This window comes from Zingiber officinale, chromosome 3A (genome assembly GCF_018446385.1).
Source record: "Zingiber officinale cultivar Zhangliang chromosome 3A, Zo_v1.1, whole genome shotgun sequence".
In the NCBI taxonomy this organism is placed as follows: Eukaryota; Viridiplantae; Streptophyta; class Magnoliopsida; order Zingiberales; family Zingiberaceae; genus Zingiber; species Zingiber officinale.
The window spans coordinates 135,678,285-135,691,937 of NC_055990.1; the positions used below are offsets into that span (position 1 = coordinate 135,678,285).

Below are 13,653 nucleotides of genomic sequence, written 5' to 3' on the forward strand. Positions count from 1 at the left end.
AATGCGTGTATCCCAAGTCGTCGTGGGGCTACAACAAGAAAATGAAGCCTTATGGAAATAGGCCCTGGAGCTGGGGTCTTCTGTTGGTTGGTCCTAGGAAGATCGTACCGGTTCCATTGTATAAAAATTTTGTACAAGTGTCAAACATTTCCTAAACAACCTATTGTGTTCTTTAGAAGTTAAATTAGGAATTGCAAATGGAACTTAAAATTATTGATTTCAAATTTAACTTATCTGTTCTTAATGGTTTAGACTTGGATCGCAAGCATAACTTAACACTATTGGTCCAAATCCACCTATGTTATAAATTCAATTAAATATTAATTTCCAAAATTGGCTTCCAGGTTAAACATGGCGAGGCACTAGGCCTTCTTGGATATGGGAGCAACCACCACTTCCTAGACAAAGACTTTTAAGGAAAACTAATATTTAATTTCCTTATATAACTCTAGGTTTAACCAAAAGGAATAATCGAATCATAAATTCGAAAAACAAAAAAACACATAGACTCGAATAACAAATTTGAAAAACTAGAATCTAATGCCTCTTGTGTTTGGAATTCATACAAAGATAAATAACTAGCATGATGCGGAAGAAAATTACTAGTTATACCTCTTCTTCGTAAGCTAATAACCTCAAGATCTTCTGTCATATTCCTCGCCTTCTCTTGGACGTCGTGTGGGTGACGATCCTCCAAGATGAACACCACCCAAAGAGCTTCTCCTCCTTCTCTAAGTTTCGGCCACCACCACCACAAAGGAGCAAAAGAGAGTAAAGGGAAAAGAGAGAGAGAGAGGGTCGGCCACAAGAGGATCCACTATGTGAAAAACGGCTTTTTACTTCGTTGATTACCTGAAGTAAAAGACCTGTTTTTACCGAAGTAGACACGCGTGTAGTAAAAAGATTCATTTTACTTCGGATAAACTCCGAAGTCGTAGGCCCAGAAAAAATGAAGTCGTATTGGGTGTCGGGTTCGGACATATTACGAAGTAAAAAGTGCATATAACTTCGTCGGTTTTTAAAAACACCGAAGTAATTAATCCTTTTCGACTTCATCGTTTAGTATTTATTGTGAAGTAATATACCTACTTTAACTTCGGTTAAAAATGAAGTAAATGGATTACTTTTACTTCGTCATATATCGTTAATTCCTAAAGTAATTATCGATTAAATTACATTTAGCTTCGTTCTGGATCGAAGTAATAGATAGATACTACTTCAAAATTTTTGGTAATAACCGAAGTAGTTGATACTATTTTACAGCAACAAATTATATTGCTTCGAAGTTATAAGTAGATTTTACTCCGGATTTTATGAATAAAGTGAAGTATTTTTTCTCTTTTTACTTCATTATTTTTAGACTTCAGTAATTTTGAGCATCACAAAAGGTAACTTCATAAGCCTTGATCAAAATAAGCCATGATTTTAGCATATGTTTATACAAAACAAATCTCCCTAAATATGATCAAAATAAGCTATAAAAAACCAAAAACATGTAGTGGTTCATTCACACAACTTGCAATTCACTTCAAATACGAGTATACAAATTCACTCCATTCAATTCTCACTTCATCATATTGTGTCTGCGTATAGTACTGGTTCTTCACACAACCTGCAAACTGCAATTTAGAAAGAACCATCATGTTATGTTTTGTAACTGAAAACACTAAATCAAAACACAGTAAGTTGACCAAAAAATCATGAATTAAATTAACAAAAGCATGATAAGACAAATAAATATGTATTGTTATATGCACTCTTATAGTAACAATAACATTTCATCAAATGTGCAATAAAAATGATCCAACAGTTTTTTGAACCTTAAGTTTTAGTAGTTCCAATCGCATGGTGATTAGATGCTCAGTTAAATTAATGTATTGCATTCTCAATTTCACATGCACTATGACAAAAAAGCAAAAAATTGTACAATGAGACTTGCTCAATAATCACACAACACGAAAGTACTGAATTAGCGGTGTGGACAGATAACTGGATCTTTCAAGTAGCCTAGCTGATATGCTGAACATTTTCTTATGGTAGCTTGGGCATGGTTCTCGTGGAGATGTCAGTATTCTACCCACCTTGGTCATAAATAATGTTCAATATCGAGGTATGACTTATGATCCCTTGTCTCTCATCTTAAAACATCTAAATTTCAACTCATAATACAATTTATATTTTGATGCCTAAGGTTCTATTGGATTTGATTTAAACTAAGCACGTGTCTAGAAAGGTTTTGTCATTGTTATTAGCAAATGACTAGTATTAATTAAAAGCATTTTATAACATTAGTGCTAATAGCAAGACTATTATAGTTGTTCCTTGACAGCCTTCTATATTCTCAATCATCGGCAAGTAGAAATTTAATAGTTTATTAGGTCTATAAGGTAACCATGCCCAAATCAGTTATTAATTTCCCCCAGCTACTAATAGAACTATGCATAACACAGTTTTGTATAAAACCATAAACAGGGTGTTATCTAAGGGCGAGGAAAAAAAAAGAAGGAAAGAAGCCATATCAAAGCATGAGAAGAAAGCAGTAGCAGGGCGTGAACGATTTGATTCAGTATGTGCATTCCTGTTCAAAATGGAAGAAATTCACACACCTTCCTCTCCAACTGTAGATCCTCACATTCAACAATCTCCTTCATGTACCGCATGACACAATATCCACATTCAACACAACCTTGTTGTTTGAGATTACCCTAATGAATCAAAGTTAATGCAAAGTGAAAAATCAAATATATAAGAACCAGGAATGCATGTTTTCAATAAGACATACCGTCAACTGTTTGAAAGTTGGTCGTTTTGGATTACCCCTCATACAAAGGTACGTCCTACTCTACTACATTGTAAAAATAGAACTTATTTCATTTCATATTTGCTAATCAATCTATTCATAATCTACATAATCTAAAACATACTTGCACACTGTAGTTTTCCAAGCGTTATCTCGGTTCCTATTACCCATTGAGTCCAACAAATAAATTGTATCTTTGTCCTCGTTTATAACAGTCAAGATCCAGTGGTTCCTGCACGATTGTCAATATATAGCTAAGCTACTATGTATTAGGAATTGAGCAGGGATTAAAAATATACCCAGTGTTGTATGGGATAAGGCATATGCTGTCTCCGTTTGATGCTTTCAACTAATTAGCAATGTGTTGTGAAGAGGTACTGCCATCTTGAGCGGCTGGTATTTTGTTGGGATCCACAAACGACACATATTCAGCCCTGTTTGTTTCCTTCAAGTACTTGTACAAGTAACTGCATTCAAGTAATAAAAAACATGGTTACTTAAGACATGAACTCATGCAAAGAGAAGAATTGTATATAAGACATAACTTACCCCATGTAAACCAAAATTTGCCTCGACCCTATCTCTCTCATTTCCATACAGCGCATGATATCCTCTCTCAACAACGATGTACTCACATTACGTCCAAACATGGCTTCATCAAATTCGATAGGAATGGTCTCCTCCTCAGTCATCAGTCTAACAACAAAAGAATACAAAAACTTGCATGACATTGGTAGAGCACTTTCAACTTCCTTGAATTTATTTTTCTCATCAGGAACCTCCAAAATAGTAAATGGTGGTGCAGGTTTCTCCTTTTTCTGTAATTTTAAATAATTGTAGCAAAATATATAACTATAGCAACAGAAAAGTGAACTGAAAATACCTTTGTCGTCGGAAATATCACCAATTCTTTTGGCCAGCCAACCACAGTTCCAACAGCATCTACCATTACTGTTGGTCCCGACTTAAGTGGAATTGGAAGCTCTGCTTCCTCCTGTAAAACAACATCAACAGACACCTTTAAGTTGCCTTCCCCAAGTGGAGCATTGTGCAGCATTACATTTGGGCCTCCGTCGGATACTATCGTGCCATATGCCACCACATTCCCCTTATTCTTCAAAGCCAAATGACATTTTTCCCCTGAACAATAAGATATTATCTTTTAATATCTGAAGCTAGGAAACAAATTTAATGTACCAAATATAATACAAAACCTGATTGAATGAATTGTCGCATTCAAAAACTTCCACATCATCTTCCAATATTTGAACTGCCATGTGCGATGACTTGTTAGATGCTACACGTTCAGAAACTCGATCACTTGTTTCTGGCATAAATCGAGCAAGAAGAGCCTTCAGTTTTTCAACTTCAGCTTTCAAAATCTTTGTTTCCTCCGCTTGCTCTTTGAAGTTTTCAGCCAAAGCCTTTGACACCAACTCCCTCTTCTTCCTTGGAGTTTTGAAGTAGACTTGGGGCTTCACAAATCCCCCTACACCTCTAACCCTTCCGTAAGGTTCTTGGCTCCCTAATGCAGTAGTTAATACGTCATTGCTTCCAGAAGATATGAACTCTCCCCTCTTTTTTTTGTCCAACAAATCGTCCTACAAATATGGAGGTAACATTAAATATCCAATGAAGACACTTTTTTCACTTATTATGAATGAACTTGAAATAAAACTAAAATAATACAATTTTTTCAGCAACTTCAGCAGTCTCTGTATTTGTGATGTTTCCGGATTTGTCTTCGCGGGCCTTACGCCAAAGGAATGACCTATCAACTTCCTCATCCTCCCTGAATATTTTTCTCTGCCTCTACAATTCCAAAAAATAATCATTTAAAACATGACGTACTACATGAAAAGGATAATATAATGTTCCATGGATTACCAATTCAGTCTCCAATCCAATGTATCCCTTGCGAGACATTTTGTGATGATACTTGCAATTGCTCGCCCGTTCCTTTTGTTTTTCATGAGTGACCTATGTCACGTAAAAAAAAGTAAATTTTTAGAAGAATGGCTAGAATTTAAAAATAATAGGATGGAGTATGATGAACTTATTATATATATTCCTGCTGTACATAAACTTATTATATACAGAACTTCATTTTGTTAATTAAATGCCCTAAATGTTTTAAATCTTGGTGCATATAATAATTTAAATATAACATGATAATATCATCAAGTACCTCCCAAGATGGATGTAGCCTCTCATCAACAAAAGCTTTTCAAATTGCAGATGGGATCTGATACTGCTCCGGTGGTGACCTCAGTTTTTCAGGATTATCTCTATATGGCCAGACAAACCTACTGTTGAGTTTGTTTTTGAAGTCTCTCCATTTCTGGCCTGCTGAACTCATCACTGCCGCCTCGCTTTGAGGTGCTAAGTCGAAGACATTCTGTAACACACAGCAGTAATTGCTATCAGTTTGTATATTGAAAAAATCACAATGAAAAAAAAACATAAGCAATCTCATAAGGAAGTGTATTATTGGATTATACTCACCGATATTTCTTCCCACACTTTCTGTTTCATGTTCTCTGGAACAGTGGGCCATGACTTTATGTTAATAGGCACCATGGATCTAACAATAGAGCCTATGAAAGATTGTAGTGCCTTCCTATTTTCATTGTACACAGGTCGTCCTATGTCATCATATTCAATCGTCGACTTTTTTCCCCATCTTGCAGCAGCAATAAGTCTGCACATTGATGTAGGCCCCCGAGTCTTCTTCTGCCCAGTAATAGGAGGTTCTTCTATTTCAGTCTCTCCTCGTAGCTCTGCAGCTGCTAACCCATCAGCATCTTGGTGTAGTTTGGTGTCCTCAACTACACGTGGCTCATCATATTTTGCTATTTTTCGCTGTTTTTTAGGACTCATTGTTTTTTTCCCTGCATATAGGAAAATAAATGATGAGATAACGGTATATAAAGTCTGCAGTGACAATTATAATAAAAGAAGACGTGATACAAATAATAACATTAACACATACGAACAAGTAAAAATAATACTAGTAAAAACAATAAATATTAATGCAGATGACATAAAAGCGGAAAACATCATTTTTTCTTGTTTGTTACAAAGAAACCCTCTTTAGAAGATCTAAAGTATCCTTCATGTGTAGGAATACAATGAATATCAACATTATCAATTGGTCGAGCTTCGGGAATTATGGTCCAAAGATCCTCTTCTCCCTCGTAACATCTATTTGGAACTTGAAGCACTATTGACCACCCTTTGTTCAGTGGGTCAGCAACATAAAATACTTGTCTAACTTGACTTGCAAGCACAAATTCATCCTTCTGGTGGCCTCGTTTGTTCAGATTAACTAAGGTGAAGCCACATTCATCATTGTATTGTATTCCTTTGTCATTTGATACCCATGCGCACTTGAAAAGAGGAACTTGAAATTGATGATAGTCTAGTTCCCATATCTCTTCAATAACTCCATAAAAAGTCACATTCTCTAACACGGGATTCTTATCTTTGGCACTACAAACAAGCATCGTGTTGGCAAGTAGAGAAACACCACTGTTTTGACAAACTTTCTCATCATCCCACTCTTTTGTTTGGTATAAATTGCCATTTATGACATAGCTATCACACTTTAAGACTCGCACACGTGGTCCATGGGCCAGCCATCTCAATGACGATGTCATTCCACCATTGCAACTATCGATTTCAGCAGCCACCTGACATGCATTCCTATTAATTAGTGTGATCAAAACAATGATTAACAAATATTGTATGTTAGCATCTTCTACAACACATTTGCATGAAACCAGTCAATGAACCACTTATTATGAGCATCTTGTATCCACCTTGCATCTTTCTGTTTCTTGGGAAACATTGTCTTCAAGAAGGATTTGTGTTCACTGAAGAATTTTACTTCTAAAGTTTTATTTTCATGAATACATATGGACTGCCAAGTACATATAATTATTAGTTATGCAGTACACTTACATAATGTATGGAGATATTTCTTCTATATTTTCTAGAACAGTCAAGTGTGCTTGTTGGAGATCAATTTGTTGGACGATGATTGATGAATTGCTTGCTGAGAATCCAGGAATGCTTGCGTTTGGGTCACGTAGTGATTTAGGGACCCCAATAGGATCAAGGTCATTGAGATATTCTGAACAAAATTCAACTGCTTCTTCTGCTGCATATCTCCGAACAATGCAACCTTCTGGATATTTTCGACTGCCTACGTAACTTTTCAACACCTTCATGCATCTTTCAAATGGGTACATCCATCTGAAGTAGACTGGTCCACATAATTGGACTTCACGAACAAGATGAACTGTTAAGTGGAGCATGATATCGAAGAAAGAAGGGGGGAAATACTGCTCCAATAAGCAGAGTGTAACAATCAAGTCAGATTGCAGCTTATCTAACTTGGTTACATCGATAATCTTGCAACAAATATCTTTGAAGAAGAAGCATAATCTTATGACAGCATATCTAACATATTTTGGCAGAGAATTACGTATGACTATTGGCAGGAAGTGCTGCATTATAACATGAGAATCATGTGATTTTAAGCTACTCAGCTTCATCTCATCCATGCAGACAAGATTCTTCATGTTTGATGAGAAACCTTCCGGAACTTTTATATCCATTAATGACCTACATACTTGTAATCTCTCATTTTTTGTGAATGAGCATGCTGCAGGAGGTAGATATGTTATTTTCTCACCAATTTTAGGAGCCAATTGAGGCCTAATTCCCATCTAAACCATGTCCAACCTAGCTGCCACATTGTCCTTGGTTTTTCCCTTCATGTTCATCAAAGTATTAATCAGAGACTCGAAAACGTTTTTCTCAATGTGCATAACATTGAGACAATTCCTAACATGTAGGTATTTCCAGTATGGAAGATTGAAAAAAATTGACTTCTTCTTCCAACATTTACTGAAATTTGTAGCTCCAACATACTTTTCTTCTTCAATGTCTTCCACAATATTCTCCTTTGCTTTTTTCCTTATTTTCCCCTTCACACTTGTTTTCTTTCCAAACTCACATGTTATGTCTGAAAGCTTGTCAAACAACTTAATTCCATATAATGGCCTACCTGCTTCACCAAGTTCCTCCATGCCATTAAAGTCCTTTATTTGCCTCCGATATGGATGAAATCGTGGTAGGAATCGTCTATGCCCAGCAAATGACATTTTCTTCCCATTTGGTAAGTGCTTTGCATAAGTATCCTCACCACATATTGGGCATGCGTAATAACCATGTGTAGTACATCCACTAAGGTTACCATATGCAAGAAAGTCGTTGAAGGTCCATAAAAGAACTGCTTTAAGAGTGAAAACCTCCCTTCGATAAGCATCATAAACTCCATCAACTCCTTCCCACAAGAGCTGCAAATCATCAACCAGAACCTCAAGGTAGACGTCGATATCGTTTCCAGGCTGTTTCGGCCCTGAAATGAGCATCGTTAGCATGATGAATTTCCTTTTCATGCACATGTCTGGAGGCAAATTATATGTGGCCAGCATGATTGGCCAGCAACTGTAGCGACTACTAAGATTGCTGTGAGGATTAATTCCATCGGCTGCAAGTGCCAGGCGAATATTTCTTGCCTCACTTCCAAAGTCGGGCCACATATGATCCACCAATTTCCATGACGGTGAATCAACCGGATGACGTAACTGACCAACAACTCTTGTGCTATCTGCATGCCATGTTAAATTTCTGGAAGTTTCTAAAGATTTAAACATGCGCTTAAATCTTGGTACGGGAGGGAAATACCAAACCACTTTGGCAGGAACACCTTTCTTCTCAACATTTTTCTTGGTTAGCTTCCATCTTGATAAGCCACATTTCGGGTAGCTTACGCAGTCTTTATATTGTTTCCTATAAAGGATGCAATCATTAGAACAAGCATGAATCTTTTCATGACTCAAAGCCAAACAACTCAACGTCTTCTTTGCTTCATAAATTGACGATGGCAGATTGTGGTTATCTGGCAGCATGTCCCCAAAATCTGCTAGTAGATCTGAAAATAGAGCATCACTCATCCCATGCCTTGCTTTGGTATTGTATAGTTTTACAAGTGCACTCAACTTTGTGTAACGTTTGCATCCCTTATACAGTGGCTTCTCTGCTTCCTCCAAAAACTTCATAAATGCTTCTGGATTTTCTGTATGGTTATCATACGCTGCCTCACACAAATTAACAGTTTCAAAATCATCATGACAATTATCAGTTGGCTCTTGGTTGACACTCGAATTTAATCTATCCTTCTCCGCAGCCTCACCATGCCAAATCCAATTCAAATAATTTTTACTGAAACCATTGAAGTAAAGATGCTCCCGAATCCACATAACCGCTCCCTTTTTAAGATTCATACATTTGCAACAAGGACAATGAATTAAATTGGGGTCGATATGTGGATTCTGCAAACAACTTCTAATGAATTGTTCCACACCCTCCTCATACTCTTTGGACCTCCTATCTAAGTAAATCCAGGATTTATCCATTATAGTACAACAGAATCCCAAGAAACTTCTTCAGAATTATCGTGCTAAAATTATTTATCGCTAGCTCAATGTGTTCTTTGATCAAAACCTGAAGATACTACATATATGTTAAGCAAACGTTAGAGTAAGACTGCAAAAAGGTAGTCAAATTCATATCGAGCACAGTTCCATATTTTATAGTCATTCCAACAGCTGTCAATATTTTCTACTCATCATGAAGAAAAATAATGCGTATTTTGTACAATATGTGGATATATAAAGAACGAAAGCATGTCACCAGTTGAATTTCCAAACACTTGTCTTTTTTCGAACATGCACACTCAATCATTTGACATATGAACGCTCTTAAATAGATTGAATCTATTGGGTTGTCAGCAATCCAGTGTCGGATACCATTCAGCCTGATAGTAGTAAAAGAAAACCCCTCTAATTTCTGATTTTAAAGTTAGTTTTTCATAATCATGCTGTTGTGATTGTTGAAATTTGTGATGGAAGCAGTTTTGAGTTCGTTTAATCCAATTGTAACCAAATTTCTTGAAATTTATGGTGGTTATAAATTGTTCATGGATGGAGCATTTCAGAATGTAGGAGATATGCTGGGTTGCATTTGTACAAGTTGTGTGATACATTTTCAGAGAGCTTACACAAGTTTTTTTATTAGAACTTTTTTTGTCATCCTGAGGAGTTAGGAAAGGTTTGAGATGTAACTATAGAAAGTGTGAATAGTAATTTTATTTAGTTTTATTGTATTTTTACTCATATTTTTTTTAGCCAAAGATTTACTTTGAATTTTATTAAATTATTTATCTTAAGTGGTATCATAGTTAGAAATTGTTAAATTAAATTGTTGTATTTGTGTTGGATGAAGCAGTTACACATTTAATCTCAATAAGTGATAGCATAGTTGAGATTGTCTGATTCTGAAATGTTGTATTTGGGATCTTCATAGTGGATGAAACATGTAGCACAAAGACAAATTATGTTAGGATGGTGAGAATTTACTATAACTATTAGTGAATGTTGTATTTAAAAGTTATTATCATCATCTACCTAGTGGAGAAAATGCTAAGCTATCTTATGCCAAAGAGAGTAGCAAATAATAGAGAGATGTAATCACTCTTTATCAAATTATACCTAGTGTGGATCGAGTATACAACACAAGGCATTAGATAGAAATTGGATGCATCTCTGTTTTATTTCAATCCATTTCAAGAGGACAAAGATAAAGTATCTGATCACATTTATATAAAGAAAGGAGGCATTCATCATCAAGATTTGAATAGGAGTGTAGTGGTCACCGAGAGAGCAAGGACAAAATAGAAATTATAAAGGTGAGTGTTCTAGCAATATTGATTTGTATATGAATGTTGATGGTTGCTTAGCAAATTGTCTGAACAAGGAAACAAAAACACACATTAGTTACATTAGTTTTTGCTATCTCATGGGAAAACAATCCATCTTCTATAGTTGATATTTAAATTCAACTGGTGCTATGCTTGCTTGCATTAGGAGGCAGGTATTTTTTTTTAAGAAAAATTAATACATGTGGAACTGAGATTTTGAGGGACAACTTGAAGGAGTAAGAGTACAACACATGTCTTACTCTAACTTGAAAGCATGCGTATTTTTAGGTAATGACCTCGTAAACATAGAGACTGAAAAAAAAAGCAAAAAAAATTTCCAAACACTTGTCTTTGTTGGAAGAATAGCACCAAACCTACAACAAATTGGAGACCGTCTAAAACATGATTTTGCAAAATAAAGGAGGAGAAAAAGAAGAAGAATAAGAAAAAGAAATCGAAGGAAAGAAAACATACGGTATATCTCAAACACTTGCAACCTAAACCCTGCGTAAGAAAGTTCAAGTTGCTAAACCTTATTTCGGAAGCCCTAACGAGGAAACCTTCGTCTCTGTTGCCTAAGACTCCAAATCGGAAGCCCTAACGAGAGGGAACGGAGAGGACTGAAATGAAGGGGAAGGAAGAGGAGGTCCAACCTTATTTCGGCAGAGGGAAGCCCTAACGAGAGGGAACGGAGAGGACTGAAATGAAGGGGAAGGAAGAGGAGGTCCAACCTTATTTCGGCAGAGGGAAGTTAACGAAAAAGTGGGGGGAAATAAAAGTGGTCTCAAAATAAAAGTTAACTCTTGTACTATTACTTCGGAGTAAACACTAAAAATTCTATTCACGACGTTACTACTTCGGTATTTAACAACTTTCCGAAGTAATATCTTATTTCAGTTTAAAGCGAAGCCCGCGTTTTTAAATCTGCGAAGTCTATATTTGTATATACTTCGTTAGTTTTTTCAGCGAAGTTGCTTATACACTTTTACCTCGTATATTTAAATTGATGAAGTAAATCGTGGCGAAGTAAAACGTCATTTTTTACATAGTGATCACCAACAAGAGAATAAGAATTGATAATGTCATGAGGCCTCTCCTCTCATTCTTTTATATTACTTGCCCAAGGCAAATAAGGAAAGACTTTTTACAAAAATTAAAATCTTCCTCTTATTTTTCCTTTTCCCCTTTTATTTTTCCTTTTCTTTCCTCTTGATTGAATCAATCATCTATCATAGATTGGATGATGATTTAATTTGGCCGACCCCTTGCTTGGGCACCAAGCAAGGGTGGCCGACCCCTTAAAAAGGAAGGAAATAATTTTTATAAAATTTTATAAAAGAAGAAATCCTCTTATAAAATTTTACAAGCTCTCTTACCTATTGTGGATGCTAAAAAAGGAAAGTTTTAAAAATTAAAACCAAGTTTTAAAATTTAAAACTTCTCTTCTAAAACTTCCTTTTTTAACATGGTTACAAAATTAGAAAATTTCAATTTTAAAACTTCTCTTCATTTTTTCTAAAAACCATGAGGACGGTTAAAAAAGGAAAGTTTTAAAACTTTTAAAATTTCTTTTAAACCATGTGGCCTAATTCAAATAAGGGAAGTTTTATATTTTAAAATCTCTCTTTTAAAACTTGTAGTTTTCTACAAAGAGAAGATTTTAAAAATTCAAAACACCCCTCCTAATTTGACATATTATGGGTGGCCCCTCTTTGCTTGGACACCAAGCAAAGGGCCGACCCCTTTGTGAAGGAGATTGGTCGGCCCCTTTGGCTTGGTCACCAAGCCATGGGTCGGCCCCTTTGGCTTGGTCACCAAGCCATGGGTCGGCCTCTTCTTGGACACCAAGAAGGGCTTTATATGGGTGGACTTGAGGCTTTAATGGGCCTACGATAGGGACCTAGAGGAGGAATTAGTTTTGGCATTCCGATGAGCTTGAGTATCCCGTGTTCGCCCCAAATACACAACTCAAGTTCATCAATAATAACTCATTCCATTAGAGAGTTATTATTGCACTACCGCACCAATCCCAAATTACATTATGGGCTCCTTCATATATGAGTGTGTTAGTCTCCCTGTGTTTAAGATAACGAATGTCCACTAATTAAGTAAGTTACTGACAACTCACTTAATTAATATCTAGCTCCAAGAGTAGTACCACTCAACCTTATTGTCATGTCAGACTAAGTCCACCTGCAGGGTCTAACATGACAATCCTTATGAGCTCCTCTTGGGGGCATTCTCAACCTAGATTACTAGGACAGTTTCCTTCTATAATCAACAACTCACACTATAAATAATATCATTTCCCAACTTATCAGGCTTATTGATTTATTGAGCTAAATCTCACCCTTTGATAAATTAAAGAAATAAATACTAAATATATATGCTTGTTGTTATATTAGGATTAAGAGTACACACTTCCATAATAACTAAGGTCTAATTCTTTTATTAAGTCAGTATAAAAAGAACTTTTCTAAAATGGTTCTACTTAATACACTTAGAGTGTACTAGTGTAATTCATTTGTCAAGATAAACTAATATCTAATTACACTACGACTATTCCAATGGTTTGTTCCTTTCAATCTTAATCGTGAGCAACTGTTAATAATTTATAAAGAACTGATAACATGATCTTCTGTGTGTGACGCCACACACCATGTTATCTACAATATAAATTAATTGAACAACTATACTTAATAAATAAAATGTAGATATTTGACCAATGTGATTCTTTTATTTCATAAATAAATGTTTACAAAAGCTAGGCTTTTAGTATATACTCTAACAATCTCCCACTTATACTAAAAGATTAAGCTGTCATATCTGCTGCCATACATCTGATTCCCATCCCCTCCACATGCCGATCAAAAGCTTTCGCCGGAAGGGCCTTAGTGAAAGGATCTGTCAGGTTATCTGCTGATGCAATCTTGGCGACGACAACTTCTCCTCGCTTGACAATGTCTCGTATCAGGTGGTACTTGCGCTCTATATGTTTACTCGCCTTATGTGATGATTTTGG

General features: G+C 35.9%; 2 protein-coding genes and 1 long non-coding RNA gene across 3 annotated transcripts; all 3 read right to left on the minus strand.

The window, feature by feature from the left end:
- Positions 1-1,576: 1,576 nt before the first annotated feature.
- LOC122054054 lies at positions 1,577-3,144 on the minus strand. The gene is made up of 3 exons (XR_006132542.1): positions 3,100-3,144; positions 2,607-2,705; positions 1,577-1,619 (listed from the first exon to the last, which is right to left on the minus strand). It is a non-coding gene; the product is annotated as an uncharacterized LOC122054054 (long non-coding RNA).
- Positions 3,145-3,975: 831 nt separating this feature from the next.
- LOC122050686 lies at positions 3,976-5,021 on the minus strand. The gene is made up of 4 exons (XM_042611574.1): positions 4,989-5,021; positions 4,688-4,780; positions 4,490-4,612; positions 3,976-4,401 (listed from the first exon to the last, which is right to left on the minus strand). Exons 2-4 carry the CDS (start codon positions 4,724-4,726, stop codon positions 3,976-3,978), a joined length of 588 nt encoding a protein of 195 aa, XP_042467508.1. The 5' UTR covers positions 4,727-4,780; positions 4,989-5,021.
- Positions 5,022-7,549: 2,528 nt separating this feature from the next.
- LOC122050688 lies at positions 7,550-9,132 on the minus strand. The gene is made up of 2 exons (XM_042611575.1): positions 7,824-9,132; positions 7,550-7,578 (listed from the first exon to the last, which is right to left on the minus strand). The coding sequence occupies exons 1-2, from the start codon at positions 9,130-9,132 to the stop codon at positions 7,550-7,552; spliced, it is 1,338 nt and encodes a 445-aa protein (XP_042467509.1).
- Between the last annotated feature and the right edge of the window lie 4,521 nt (positions 9,133-13,653).

What these genes read in the sequence shown, in the direction of transcription:
- LOC122050686 (XM_042611574.1), bottom strand. Translation starts at nt 4,726, where the DNA reads ATGTCTCGCAAGGGATACATTGGATTGGAGACTGAATTG. An exon ending in TTGGATTGGAGACTGAATTG is followed by an intron (nt 4,613 to 4,687) that starts GTAATCCATGGA and finishes TTGGAATTGTAG; the next exon opens with AGGCAGAGAAAAATATTCAG. An exon ending in CTGAAGTTGCTGAAAAAATT is followed by an intron (nt 4,402 to 4,489) that starts GTATTATTTTAG and finishes CCATATTTGTAG; the next exon opens with GACGATTTGTTGGACAAAAA.
- LOC122050688 (XM_042611575.1), bottom strand. Translation starts at nt 9,132, where the DNA reads ATGTGGATTCGGGAGCATCTTTACTTCAATGGTTTCAGTAAAAATTAT. An exon ending in CAAGCTTTCAGACATAACAT is followed by an intron (nt 7,579 to 7,823) that starts GTGAGTTTGGAA and finishes ATGAACATGAAG; the next exon opens with GGAAAAACCAAGGACAATGT.